Source organism: Narcine bancroftii, chromosome 10 (assembly GCF_036971445.1).
Source record: "Narcine bancroftii isolate sNarBan1 chromosome 10, sNarBan1.hap1, whole genome shotgun sequence".
Lineage (NCBI taxonomy): Eukaryota > Metazoa > Chordata > Chondrichthyes > Torpediniformes > Narcinidae > Narcine > Narcine bancroftii.
The window spans coordinates 63947576-63961143 of NC_091478.1; the positions used below are offsets into that span (position 1 = coordinate 63947576).

At 37.1% G+C, this 13568-nt stretch overlaps 1 protein-coding gene across 5 annotated transcripts in view; it reads left to right on the plus strand.

Annotated features, from left to right (window-relative positions):
• Positions 1 to 13568, plus strand: part of LOC138744630 (diacylglycerol O-acyltransferase 1-like) — a 132679-nt gene that overhangs the window by 105228 nt on the left and 13883 nt on the right. For all 5 annotated transcript variants that reach the window (XM_069901078.1, XM_069901079.1, XM_069901080.1 and 2 more), the window contains 2 exons: positions 8891 to 9003; positions 12700 to 12765. In XM_069901078.1, coding sequence (XP_069757179.1) covers positions 8891 to 9003; positions 12700 to 12765 — 179 coding nt within the window. The remainder of the gene's footprint in view (positions 1 to 8890; positions 9004 to 12699; positions 12766 to 13568) is intronic.

A 13568-nucleotide genomic window follows, 5' to 3' on the forward strand; every position in this document is an offset into this window, starting at 1 on the left:
TACTACTTTTGAGGGGCTGAAATTCACACTAGAATCCAAAATACCATACCAGTAGCAGAAGCATTTAAAAATTTTAGCACTAAATTCTTCTATAGGTGCCTAATCTTTTATCCAGGATTGTTGGGACCAGACACCTCCGGTTGTTCAAAATCTTCCAGATTTTGGAATCTTTTAAAATAGCAGTCCCTTTAACAAATGTGATGTTCAAAATTGCACAAAACAGGAGGTGCGGGGTGTTAAATGAATTTAGATAAATAAAGACCATAAAAGACTGTAATATCACTAGCATTTTTTAATTTTAAAATAAAACTGGCTCAGACCCCCATCCCCGTCCCTGCTGCCCCCGCCGTCCCTGTCCCTGTCTTCTCTTAGCTTCAGTGAAAAGGTGACTTTCGGCCCCAAGCACCCAGTGAGAGAGAAGCAGGCGGTGGCTGGAGGCTGGCTTAATGTGAGAGCAATAGCCATCTTCCTTATCCATAATCTTTGCCTGGCTTGCATGGGGCATCCCAGGTCCGAGAATTACTGGACAAGGTATGGCCTGTGGGGGAGCCCGAACATAGAGATCCCGATAAGGTCAGGGTGCTGGCGTCGGGTGTCCAGACCCGCAACCATTCATCTAAAGGATCTACAATGACTGAGGAAGAAGAGGAACTTTCCTTATTGGAATTTGTCCAGGAGGAGGAGCCTGTAGTTAAAGGAGGTAGACCTCAAAAAGTGGAGGTGGAATCTGGAATGGATTCAGTGTTTGCTGTTTTGGAAGGGATTGCTTGTCAAATACACAATAAGTTCAAAACAAATGTCAACTCTGGTGAATCAAGGATTTATGGAGATGAAAATAAAAATGAATACCCTGTATGATGAAATGTCAACTATGAAACAGGAAATGACTGTAGTTAAGAGTGACATTAATAGATGTATAAAATCAATTGATACTGTGCAAGATAATTTTAAGAAAATTGAAACAGCCTTTTCTGAGTGTCAAAATCAGGTGGAACGTTATAGAGAAAAAATGGAAAAAGTGGAAGGTTCTTTTGTAGATTGGGGGATTCAAAAAAGAGATTTATTGAAGAAGATTGATTTGTTGGAAAATCAAAGCTGAAAGAATAATGTGAAAATAGTTGGTCTTATAGAGGACATTGAAGGTTCTGATCCTATAAAAATTTTTAAGCATTGGTTCCCAGAGGTGCTGGGTAAAGAGTTTTTTCCTAAGGCTTGGAATTGGATCAGGCTCATAGAGCTCTGAGAAGAAAACCACTTCCAGGACAAACACCGAGAGCAGTCATGGTTCATTGTTTAAAATACCAAGATAGAGAAATGATTCTACGTATGGTGGTACAGAAAGCATGGCAGAATCAGTCTCCATTAATGGTTCAAAATAACAGTGTGCTTTTTTTAATGCCGATTTGAGCCAAGAGTTTATTAGAAGACAACGAGAATTTAATACGACCAAAGATGTTTTGTGGCGAAAAGGCTATAAGTTTGCTTTTCATTATCCTGCAATTTTGAAGGTTTTTTTTTTGGAAACTTTCAATCTCAATTCTTTGAAAATGATCATGATGTTTTGGTTTTTGCTAATTCTTTGCCGGAACTCCTCGATTCTCCTCTGTTTTCTCCTAAGAGGAGTGGAAATGGAAATGGACATGAGTATGGAAAGAATGGAAAGAAATAGGAGTTGACACAAAATCTTCTTGATGTTGAAGATCTGGAGTAGTCGTTGGGTTTGGAATCATTGGGTTGAATATATGGAGTATATTTGATTGTGTTTAATTAAATAATAAATATGCATATGGCTGGGGTGGGTGGATGACACTTAAAATTTTGATAGTCATCTGCCGCTAGTGGATTTACCACACCCAGATTTTTAGGGTATTACTACCTTTGGGTGGTTTTTTTTGTCTTTCTGGTTTTTTTGGAGGGGGGGGGTTTCTTTCCCTTTTTTCTTGAAGAATTATAGAGGGGAGCATTATTTTATAGTGTGTAAATATATTAGTAGTTAAAAAGATGTCTAAATTGAATTTTGCAACTTTTAATGTTCAGGGATTAAATAATCCAATTAAGAGAAGAGAATATTGGCTTATATTTTTTAAAAAAGAAAATTGACATTGCTTTTTTACAAGAAATATATCTGACTGAAAAAAAAATTGAAATTGAAAAGAGATTGGGTTGGTCATGTTTTTTCTTCTTTTAATTCTAAGGCAAGAGGAATAGCGATTTTGATTCATAAAAATTTACCATTTGAATTGGAATCTTCAGAAGGGTATACTGGCAGAGTATTAAGAGAGAACTGAAAAGTTTTTGCTGAATCTTGGACTTTGGTGAATCTTTATGACCCTAATATAGATGATGAGTGGTTTATTTCAGAAGCTTTTTTTACTGTTAACTCAAGCTAATGAAAATGTCTTAGTGGTGATTTTAATTGTGTTCTGGACTCTTTATTGGACAGAAATCCAAAAAGTATAAGGAAATCAAAGATGGTAACACAAATTAATGAAAGATTTAAATTTGGTGGATATTTGGAGAAAAGTTAATCCTACAGAGAAAGATTTCTCTTTTTATTCTTCACAACATGATTTGTTTTCTAGAATTGATTTATTTTTGGTATCAGCACATTTACAAGGTAGAGTATTACGAACTGAATATAAAAGTAGAGTTGTATCAAATCATTCATTATTACTTTTTTCTTGTGAAAGTTTGGAGGTAGTATGTCCATCGTTTTGATGGAGGTTTCATGCAATGTTATTGAAAAAAAACAGAGTTTGTTACTTTTGTTAAAGAGCATATTTCTTTATTTTTGACCAAGAATGTTAATTCCGTGGATAGTGATTTTGTAATATGGGATGCTTTAAAATCTTATTTGAGGGGCCAGATTATTAGTAATTCTACAAAAGTTAAGAAACAATATATGGCAGAAAGTTTAGAGTTAGAAAATAAAATTGCTGAGTTAGAGAAAGATTTTCAGAAAGGTGTAACAGAAGATAAAAAAGTTGCATTAGCGAGGTTGAAATTACGTTATAATACTTTACAAACTTATCAGTTTGAGCACTTAATTAATCGATCTAAACAATGTTATTATGAGTTGGGAGAAAGAACTCATAAGGTACTTGCTTGGTGATTGAAAGCTGAACAGACATCTCAGACTATTAATGCTGTTAAGAAGAATTCAAAAGTTACTTACAAACCCCAGGAAATTAATGACCAGTTTTATTCATTTTATTTGAAATTATATACTTCTGAGGGGAAACAGGATAATGGTTCTATTGATTCTTACTTATCTAAATTAAAGTTACCGGTATTAGATGGAAATAATGTTCAGGAATTGGAATCTCCATTTACGGATTTTGAAATTAAGGAAGCTATTCAGGAAATGCCCAATGGAAAGTCTCCAGGGGACGATGGATTCCCTGTGGAATTTTATGAACTTTTTTATGATGATTTTTCTAATGTATTTGGAGACGTGTTGCAACAAGTTACTGAAGATCAGAAGTTACCAGAATCATGTTCAAGTGCTTTAATAACTATCATTCCAAAAAAAGATCTTTGGCTTGGCTTCGCAGACAAAGATTAATGGAGGGGTAATGTCCACATCAGCTGCAGGCTCGTTTGTGGTTGACAAGTCCGATGCGGGACAGGCAGACATGGTTGCAGCGGTTGCCAGGGAAAATTGGTTGGTTGGGGTTGGGTGTTGGGTTTTTCCTCCTTTGTCTTTTGTCAGTGAGGTGGGCTCTGCGGTCTTCTTCAAAGGAGGTTGTTGCCCGCCGAACTGTGAGGTGCCAAGATGCACGGTTTGAGGTGAAATCAGCCCATTGGCGGTGGTCAATGTGGCAGGCACCAAGAGATTTCTTTAGGCAGTCCTTGTACCTCTTCTTTGGTGCACCTCTGTCACGGTGGCCAGTGGAGAGCTCGCCATATAACACGATCTTGGGAAGGCAATGGTCCTCCATTCTGGAGATGTGACCTACCCAGCGCAGTTGGATCTTCAGTAGCGTGGATTCGATGCTGTCAGCCTCTGCCATCTCGAGTACTTCGATGTTGGAGATGAAGTCGCTCCAATGAATGTTGAGGATGGAGCGGAGACAACGCTGGTGGAAGCGTTCTAGGAGCCATAGGTGATGCCGGTAGAGGACCCATGAGTTGGAGCTGAACAGGAGTGTGGGTATGACAACGTCTCTGTAAATGCTAATCTTTGTGAGGTTTTTCAGTTGGTTGTTTTTCCAGACTCTTTTGTGTAGTCTTCCAAAGGCGCTATTTGCCTTGGCGAGTCTGTTGTCTATCTCGTTGTCGATCCTTGCATCCGATGAAATGGTGCAGCCGAGATAGGTAAACTGGTTGACTGTTTTGAGTTTTGTGTGCCCGATGGAGATGTGGGGGGGCTGGTAGTCATGGAGGGGAGCTGGCTGATGGAGGACCTCAGTTTTCTTCAGGCTGACTTCCAGGCCAAACATTTTGGCGGTTTCCACAAAACAGGATGTCAAGCGCTGAAGAGCTGACTCTGAATGGGCAACTAAAGCGGCATCGTCTGCAAAGAGTAGTTCACGGACAAGTTGCTCTTGTGTCTTGGTGTGAGCTTGCAGGTGCCAAAAAAAGAGATCCATTAAAAGTGTCTCAATATAGATCTATTTCTTTATTAAATGTAGATTATAAAATTATAGCAAAAGTAGTAGCTAATAGACTTGCTAAATATTTACCCAAATTGGTACATATTGATCAAACAGGTTTTATTAAGAATAGAAATTCATCAGACAATATATTTCGATTTATTACTTTGGTCAACGCATATCGAAAACAACCTAACCTTGCATTTTACCTTGCATTAGATGCATAAAAAGCTTTTGATAGGATTGAGTGGGATTTTTTATTCAGAGAAATTTAAATTCTGCCCTTTTTTTATTGGTTGGGTTAAGGCTTTATATACGAACCCAATTGCTAGTGTGGTGACAAATGGACAGATTTCTTCACCATTTAAATTGACTCAATCAACTCGACAGGGCTGCCCACTGTCACCAGCCTTATTTGCATTGGTTATTGAACCATTAGCTCAGGCTATTGGACAAAATGAAGAAATTAGAGGGATGAGGGTTAAGAATGAAGAATATAAAATTAATTTATTTGCGGACAATCTGTTGGTATACTTGACGGAACCGGAATGGTCGTTGAAACAATTGCAAGAGTGTTTGTTGAAATTTGGAGAATTATTGGGATATAAAGTTAATTGGCATAAAAGTGAAATTTTACCAGTTGGATTGGGAGATTATTCTGAATTTAAAACTATTAAAAAATTAAGGTGGACAAGTAAAATTAAATATTTAGGTGTGTTTATGGATACTAATTATCAATCATTACATCAATTAAATTATGTACCTATATTAAGATGGATTAAAGCAGTTTTGATTAAGTGGAAAGATCTTTCATTAACTTTGATTGGTCAGGTTAATTGTATTAAAATGAATATTTTTCCTCAAATTCAATATTTATTTCAGTCAATAGCTTCTTTCTAAGGGCTTTTTTTCAAAATTTGAATAAAACAGTGCGAGATTTTTTATGGAAAGGTAAATTAGCTCGAGTGGCATTGCATAGACTTACATGGAAGTATGCATTGGGTGGACTACACTTACCACATTTTCAAAACTATTATTAAGCGACGCAGTTGAAGCTTGTTAGTAGATTGATGGATTTAGACCAGCCTCCTAGCTGGGCTAAAGTGGAGATGGTGTGTATTTCTAGGGTTGAGATACATTAATTTATATTTCGTTGGAATTTGATTTTGTTACAGCAATATGATATGCCAATATTAAAAGATTTGGATTAAAAAAACTGGGTGTTAGGGTCGAAAGATAAATTATCAATTTTAACTCAATTGTATAATAATCAGCTTATTCCTTTTTCAATGTTTAATAATCATTTAAAGATTTGGGATTCTAAAGGTATAAAGACAATACAAGATTGTTTTGTAGAGGTGCAATTTCTTTTAATCAATTGAGAGAAAGATTTGGTATACTTGTAAATTCTTTGTTTGTGTATTATCAACTTAGAGCTTTGATAAAAAGATAATTATGGTAGAGAGATGATTTTACCTACTTCGTCGAGATTTGAATCTTTGATTTCCTCCATACCAAAAAAAGGTTATGTTTCAGTTATGTACAATTTGTTACAAGATAGTATGGATAAGTCAGATTGGGAGAAATCGAAACTTAAATGGGAGAGTGATTTAGTATATATTTTTCCCCAAAGATGATTAGGCAAATATGTGTCAGGACAATGTAATTAAATTGACTAATGTAAGATATGGAATGGTTAATTATAATTTTTTACATCAATTATAATTGACCCCGGAAAAACTAAAAAAAAATATGGGTTTAGTAATTCGGATACTTGTTTTAGATGTGGCTCATGTATTGGAATTTTTCTACATGCTGTTTGGACTTGTGTTAAAGTTCAATCATTTTGGCAAGGAATTAAAGTAGTTATGGAAAAATTATATAATTTTATATTACCGTTAGATCCAACGGTTGGGAAATTTGTATTCGTTAAGGGGTATGGGATTGAACAAAATTCAAATTGCTTTTCTACATTTGGTGTTATCAGTAGCATGTAAATGTGTTGCCAGTACTTGGAAAGATGATACTGAGATTAATATATCACATTGGTACAATGAATTGAAAGTATGTGTTGTCATGGAAAAAAATTACTTATAATTTACATGATAATTCTTCTTTTGGTAGTAAGTGGTCTCAGTATTTGAAATATATGCATTTAATATACTTTGAAATATTATTAACATTCATAATATTTTCTTTTTTATATATAATCTATTTTTTTGTTGCTCCTCTTAAGGGAGTTGGCTGTAGGGGTGGGAGGGGTGTTAATGTAAAATCTTTTCTTGATTATTTCTATACTGTATGTTATGTTTTTTAATTATCTTTTAAATAAAGTTTGAAAAGGAAAAAATCCACATAACACAGAAAATAATTCATTTCCTCATCGAAATCTTTGTTTTAATACTTGCAACTGTTGATTTGTTATGTGAAGAATTAGGGTCAACTTTTACATGAGATGTATGGAAAATTCCAGCCTTTTTGGCCAAAATTAGTGGGTTGACTTTATTATGAGATCAACTTTTACACAAGTATCTATGGTAATTATTTATTAAGAACCAAGAACTGATTTTTGAGATACTCAACCTGAAAAAGGGCAATTTACTCCAATTTCATAAACTAGTAGACAAGTAAAAGTCTTCTCTTATCTTGATTACTGTTTGCCTCCTCACCAAAGGCGTTCACCCTTCATGCATCCTAGAAACCAACTAAAGTTCCAAAAATGAATGCGAATTAACAGAATTAGAGTTAGTTCTATTCGCTTTAGTCTGCAAGTGTTGTATCCAGGCTATTGATTCGACAGGATGGATATACCTAGATGCACAAGATATTCATCTTACTTGCAAGAGTGACTTTTATTCAGAACAAAGTTGATTAGTTAATTCTTTGTCAAAATTTTTCTTTTTATTTTATTAATTTTAATATGGCAATCCTTTCAATTATAATGCAATATAATTCTATATTTACCTACACAAAATAGAATGAACAGTTGTACTTGCAGAACAAGTGAAACATCAGTTTGTAATTTTTCACTTGATCGTGTTAAATTTTACATTGAGTTCGTTTTTTTTTAACTAAGATCTCTTCCTTAGAATGATGGTTCTGAAATCTGTATTTTCAGTTGGACACTATTTTGACTATAGGTTGCCACATTTCAGTCATTGATATCAAACAGGCGGTAGGAACCCCTGCCATAACTTATGGTACCCACAGTAAATTTCAAAGGACAACTGGTTGAGAATCATGAATTAGGACTTGAGTATGAGCATGCAGTTTTTGAGTTTCTGTTGTTTAAAACCCAATTTCTTTATTTTGAACAGGTACACCTTCCTTTAATAGGCCTTATAATAAAGGTCCTGGAGTACTGGACATAGCCAGAGATCTTGGCCCTTCCACATGTTTCACTCATTCATAGGAATACTTTACCTCACATCCCACCCGCCCCCACCCATTCAGCGGTCCAAGAATAGGAAAAAGCAGTTGTACAGGGCCCTGATGAGACCTCACCTGGAGAATTACGTCCATTTCTGGTTCCTATATTTAAGAAAGGACATTCTTGCTTTTGAGGGAATGCAGCGCAAGTTTACAAGGTTGGCATATGCGGATAGGTTAGAAAGACTTGGATTATATGTGATGGAGTTTAGAAGGATGAGCGGAGACATGATTGAGGTATTTAGGATTATCAAAGAGCTTGATGGTGAAATCAGAGCACATGTTCCTAATGATGGGTGAGACTAGGACTAGAGGGCATAGTTTAAGAATACAGGGAAGGCCATTTAACACAGAAATGAGGAGAATTTTTTTACCTAGAGAGTTGTGGGTCTGTGGAATACATTGCCACAGAGGGTAGTGGGGGAGGATTCATTGGATAGATTTAAGAAAGAGTTGAATAAGGCTCTTGTGGGCAGGGGAGTTAAGGGTTATGGGGATAAGGCTGGGATTGGTTATTGAAAGGGAAAGATCAGCCATGATCCAATAAATGGCGGAGCTGGCTCGAAGGGCCAATTGGCCTACTCCAGCATCTATTGTCTAATCAAGATCACTGTTAGCAGAGGTCACCTGCTGCTCAATGAATAGTAAATTCCTCATTTCTAATACCACAGCAAGGGAATTCTAAGCAGGTGGTTAAAAGGATGCCTTCTTAGAAGATATTCAGTCATTGAGCTCATGCGATGGCAGTTAAAACTCTGCCTACTGGTTGGTGGATCAGATATTCTGGTCTAAAATTGTCTCTACAGATTGAAAGTAACACAACTGACAGCTCAGGGTTATTAAATCATATTTTACTCCTCCTACAGATACCAAATCACTTCATGTGGCTGATATTTTTCCATGGGTTCTTTCATTCAACATTGAACTTCATTGCTGAGTTGATGCGGTTTGGAGATCGGAGGTTTTATCGAGATTGGTGGTAGGTGTCTTGATTCACAATTTGGATTTATCAACTATTGTTTGAATTGGAAATAAACAATAGCAAACTTATGGTGTTTCAGAAAATGATTAAATTCTTTTTAGATAATTTCTGAAAACATTTATTTACTTGTGATCTGATTTGGGTCTTTGCCTCAGATTGCATTTCAAGAAACAGTCCTTCAAATCTACTGTCAAATTGACTTAAAGTGAAGCTTAAAAATCATGAACTGATGCTCGTAATGGTTTAATTGTTTAAGCCATATGGATAATATCTGATCCATGGTTTGGTGTACTGCAGCTTGAAGTATTAGTAGCAATGCACTATTGGCATTGCACATCTCAGCTTTGGAAATTAATCTACATTGGATGTTCTGTTACTGACCTCTATTCTTCAATCATCTGTTCTTAAAATATGATGGTCACAAGGCGCGTTAGGTAACAATTAACCTGCCATTTGACCCATCCATTGAAACTTCTCTTGCATCTGACGAGAAGAAATGTCCATCATGAAGAGGTGCAAAACACAAAGGAACTGTATTACCATTGGAGCTCATTTTGACTTTGCAATAACGTAAAATACTTCTATTGAATTAACAACTAATTTTACATTCATTGCAGTTAAATAAATTAAACCCCAGAAATATAAAAATGGGCTGCCAGTTCATTGTCACCCATTTTCACTGTTGCATGAAGTTAAAATCTTCTTCTAAAGGGGAGAGAGAAAATGACAGGAGTAAATTATGGAAATAAATGAATGAAATATAACCACTGATGAAGAGTCAAAACTTGATTTTTAACCTTCTTACTTTTCACTTGATGAGAACTGTTGATGATCTCAACTTTGAAATATAATACAATGTACCAGAAAGCAGTTTGTCAACTAGGTAATGTTACAACTGGACAGGAGAGAGAGATACAACAAAAGTTGAAGAAGCCTGAATTGAATAAGTGGATAATTTCCTGTAAATGAGTATGTGGAATGCTGATTAACCCGTGTCCATTCATTGTGTTTCATGTAATGTGTTTCATTGGTGGTGCCTGATTGTTGCTCCTGGCAGTCAAACCTGGTTTGCTTGCTTCAGTGAGCACTACAAGAGTAGCATGAATTTCCCAAGGGGAGCTGCAATGGGGTTACACATACGATTTGCAAAATGAATTGGTAACTTTGATGATTTTAAGAATGGTCACATGAGACACCATGCACTATGAATGTTTTAAACAATTAGCTGGAGGTCTTGGTCCAAGACATGGTGAGTGGAGCCCCAGAAGGGCAGAAAAGCCTTCAGGCATGTGCCCAGGAGGCTGAGCATAAGGAGGCACAGATGTGAATGCCAGAGGTGAGAAGCAGTTGGAGAAAAAGGCTACCAGGTGATAGATGGATACAGGCATGAAGAAGGGAGAGGAAAGAAGGGAAACAAACTGAGAGTTGATAGGGGAGGAACAGGAGGCTGATAGGGATGATCTCTGATAGGAGAAAGAGAGGGAAGGGGATGGGAAGTTGAAGGAAGTGAGTAAAAGTGATGAGGGAAAGCAAGAGAAACAAGTGGTTACCAGAAATTGGAGGTCAGATTTCTTTTTTTATCAGAAAGCATCCTTCTCCATCCTCTGCCCTCTTTTCTCTTCTTTCCCCCCTCCCCCCACCTCTATCCACCTATCGCCTGCTTGCCTGTACCCTTGCCCATACCCCTCCCATCTTCTTATTAAGGTGTTTGATTTTTGGCATACTTAACGAAGGGTTCAGGCCTTCTACTGGCTTCTTGTTTACGTGTTTAATGTATTATATGTAGGACACTCACTCGCACATTTTTCCACGTTGAGGAGATAATGCTAACTGTGATGGGAATTGGCAACACTGAGGCAGCTGTTGTGGTTGTGGGGATGAATGTGGATCTTCTGCATCCGCACTTTTCCCCGTTTCTTTTGATACAAACGTTCTTCTTTTCATCATACAGTATCCGATCTTAGTCTAATTTATTTTTTTCCAACCCAACTGGAGCCTTCCCAGCTGATGGATGAAGGTAAAAAAGCATTATATCTTGATCTTATTTTAAACCAGCACAGAGATTGACATTTTATAATGCAGAACCTATTAAACACAAAGGGATGTCTTTTTTTTATCCTTTGCACTTAGTTGTTTTAGAGGTTGAGATTGTACATTAGATCTGCTGCAAAGAAGGTAAGTTGTGGGCCAAATGACAGAGAGACCTACAAGAAATCCTCCACACACAGTCAAGGATCACAGTGGAGTCTAGTGCCAACATTGGTACAGGAGTTTGAACACAAATTTGGCCCACATCCTTTAAAAGAATAGAATGTGAGGTGATTCTCAATTGCACAGCTGTGGTAAATAGCTTGGGCAAGATCTGGTAATCACTACAAAAGCTTTCATTGCAGCACAAACATCAAAGAACCAATTGGTTCAGCGGGATCTCAGATAGCTGTCATTGGGATTCTGAATAAATTTCAAAGAAAATTCCAGGCCTTCACAGCAGGCTGCCTGTGTGAACTCCAAAGAATCAGTGGAATTGCTGAAGCACTAACCATATAAATGACAATAGTGTGATGGAACGTGAAGCTTGCATCCATCCACACATTCCTGTCATTCACTAGTATCCCAGCTGTTGCCTGCCAGCCAACCAACCTGACCACTGTAGCTCAATCAATTTGAGGCTCAGGCCTTGCTGACTCCTGCAGAGTCTATTCTCCACCCCCTCACTGTTTCATCTCATCTCCCTCCAGATACTATCATCTAGCACTGCTTCCCTCATCTTCCATGTACCCAGCCACCCAACACCCCAGTCTTCCATGGTTCAATCCAATTATTTCTTACCCCTGGGACTGGAGGCCTAAGTATCTCAAACTAAGTTGCTTACCCTGATACAAAATATACTGATCAAATCCTGCTGATTGATAGTACTTAATGGAATCCCATTGTAACTAACTGGGGTAACACAGTTGATGTAGCAGTTGGCTCAATGCTGTTACAGCGCCAGAGATCAGGATCTTGGTTCAAATCCCGCACTGTCTGTCAGGAGTTTGTACGTTCTCCCTGTGTCTGTGTGGGTTTTCCTGAGGGGCTCCAGTTTCTTCCCCTATTCAAAACATACCAGGGGTGTAGGTTAATTGGATGACACAGACTCGTGGGCCAAAATGGCCTGTTACCATGGTATTTTTCAAAATTTAAAGTTTCTTTATTATCTCAAAAATATTGGGCCAATTATCCAGAAACAGATAATATGGAAAAGCAGGAGGGGTAAAAATAAGAATATCAAGCAAATGAAAATTTCATAATTTGGGTAAAAGTGTTACATTTTGTTCTTTTTTTCTGTCTTGTTCACATTTTGTTGTCCTATGTTTTGCTCCTTCTGGCCTTCTACTCAACTGTTGTTTGTAAATCATAATGAAATCCTCAGAAATGTACATGTTTTATTTGTAAAGCAGCATTGATCTTTGGAAAGTCACTTCCTGATGATTAATCTCAAATATAGTACAGTATGATGCACTTTATTGCTATAGTTAATTCATGAGTAAATAGTTATTTTATCTTGCATGTGCTGCAGTTAACCAGTTAAATAAATGATTTTCTGAAATACCATTACCTCATTGTATAACCTCTATTTCTTCCTTTATGCATAGTAACATAAACAATTCTCAAGTTTCAATAAAAATTATCAACACTTTTTATTCTGTGCAGGAACTCAGAAACTCTCACTTACTTCTGGTCAAATTCAAATATTATCTTTCACAAGTGGTGCATGAGGTAAGATTTAAAACTGAATATTTCCAGCTACAGTTATAACTCACCTGGAGGTGACTATAAGTAGGAGCTCTAATGTGTGAAATTTTGAAAGGCTGCTGAGCATTCATTTTGATTGTAAAGGATAAACTTTCATCTTATTGTCAGGTTTGTACCAAAGTTTTTACATGGCAACAAATTGCTTTTAAAGGTCAGTCACAGTACTTAATAGACAATGAAATGAACCAATTTCCATCTAGCAGGTTCCCTTCGCAGAAAATGAGTTAAACAACACATTTAGATGGAGTATTCAAAAATGAACTTGACCCAGTTTTTTAATACTAATAAATCCATCTATCCTTAAAAAAAAAAGTGGCTCTGGGGCTTGGAACAACCCTGGCAGCTATCCCTATTTCACATCTGGACTTGGAAGGACTGTTTAGGGCCCTGAATGGTGTGGGAGGAAGTGCAGGCACAAGTGTAGCACTTCTTGCAATCACAGGAGTAGGTACCAAGGGGTAAATTGGTGGGAAGGGACTTCTCCGATTTCTGTTAGCCTTTCTTTCCACCCCCCCATAAATTCTCCCTTGTCTCTTCCCATCCCCGATCCCTATGTCACAGAGTCAACCCTTTCCCGCCCAACCCCACACCCTCCCATCAATTCTCATCTTTCCTCTCCTGTCCTATTCAAGTACAATTAAGGTCTTTTATCTATTTATCCATGATCCTCCCCCTGCCATTTCTTCCTTCCTCCCCACCCTTTTTATTTAGGTACCTGACAGCCTGAAATGTTGGTTATAGATCTTTATCTCCTGTGACGCTGCATG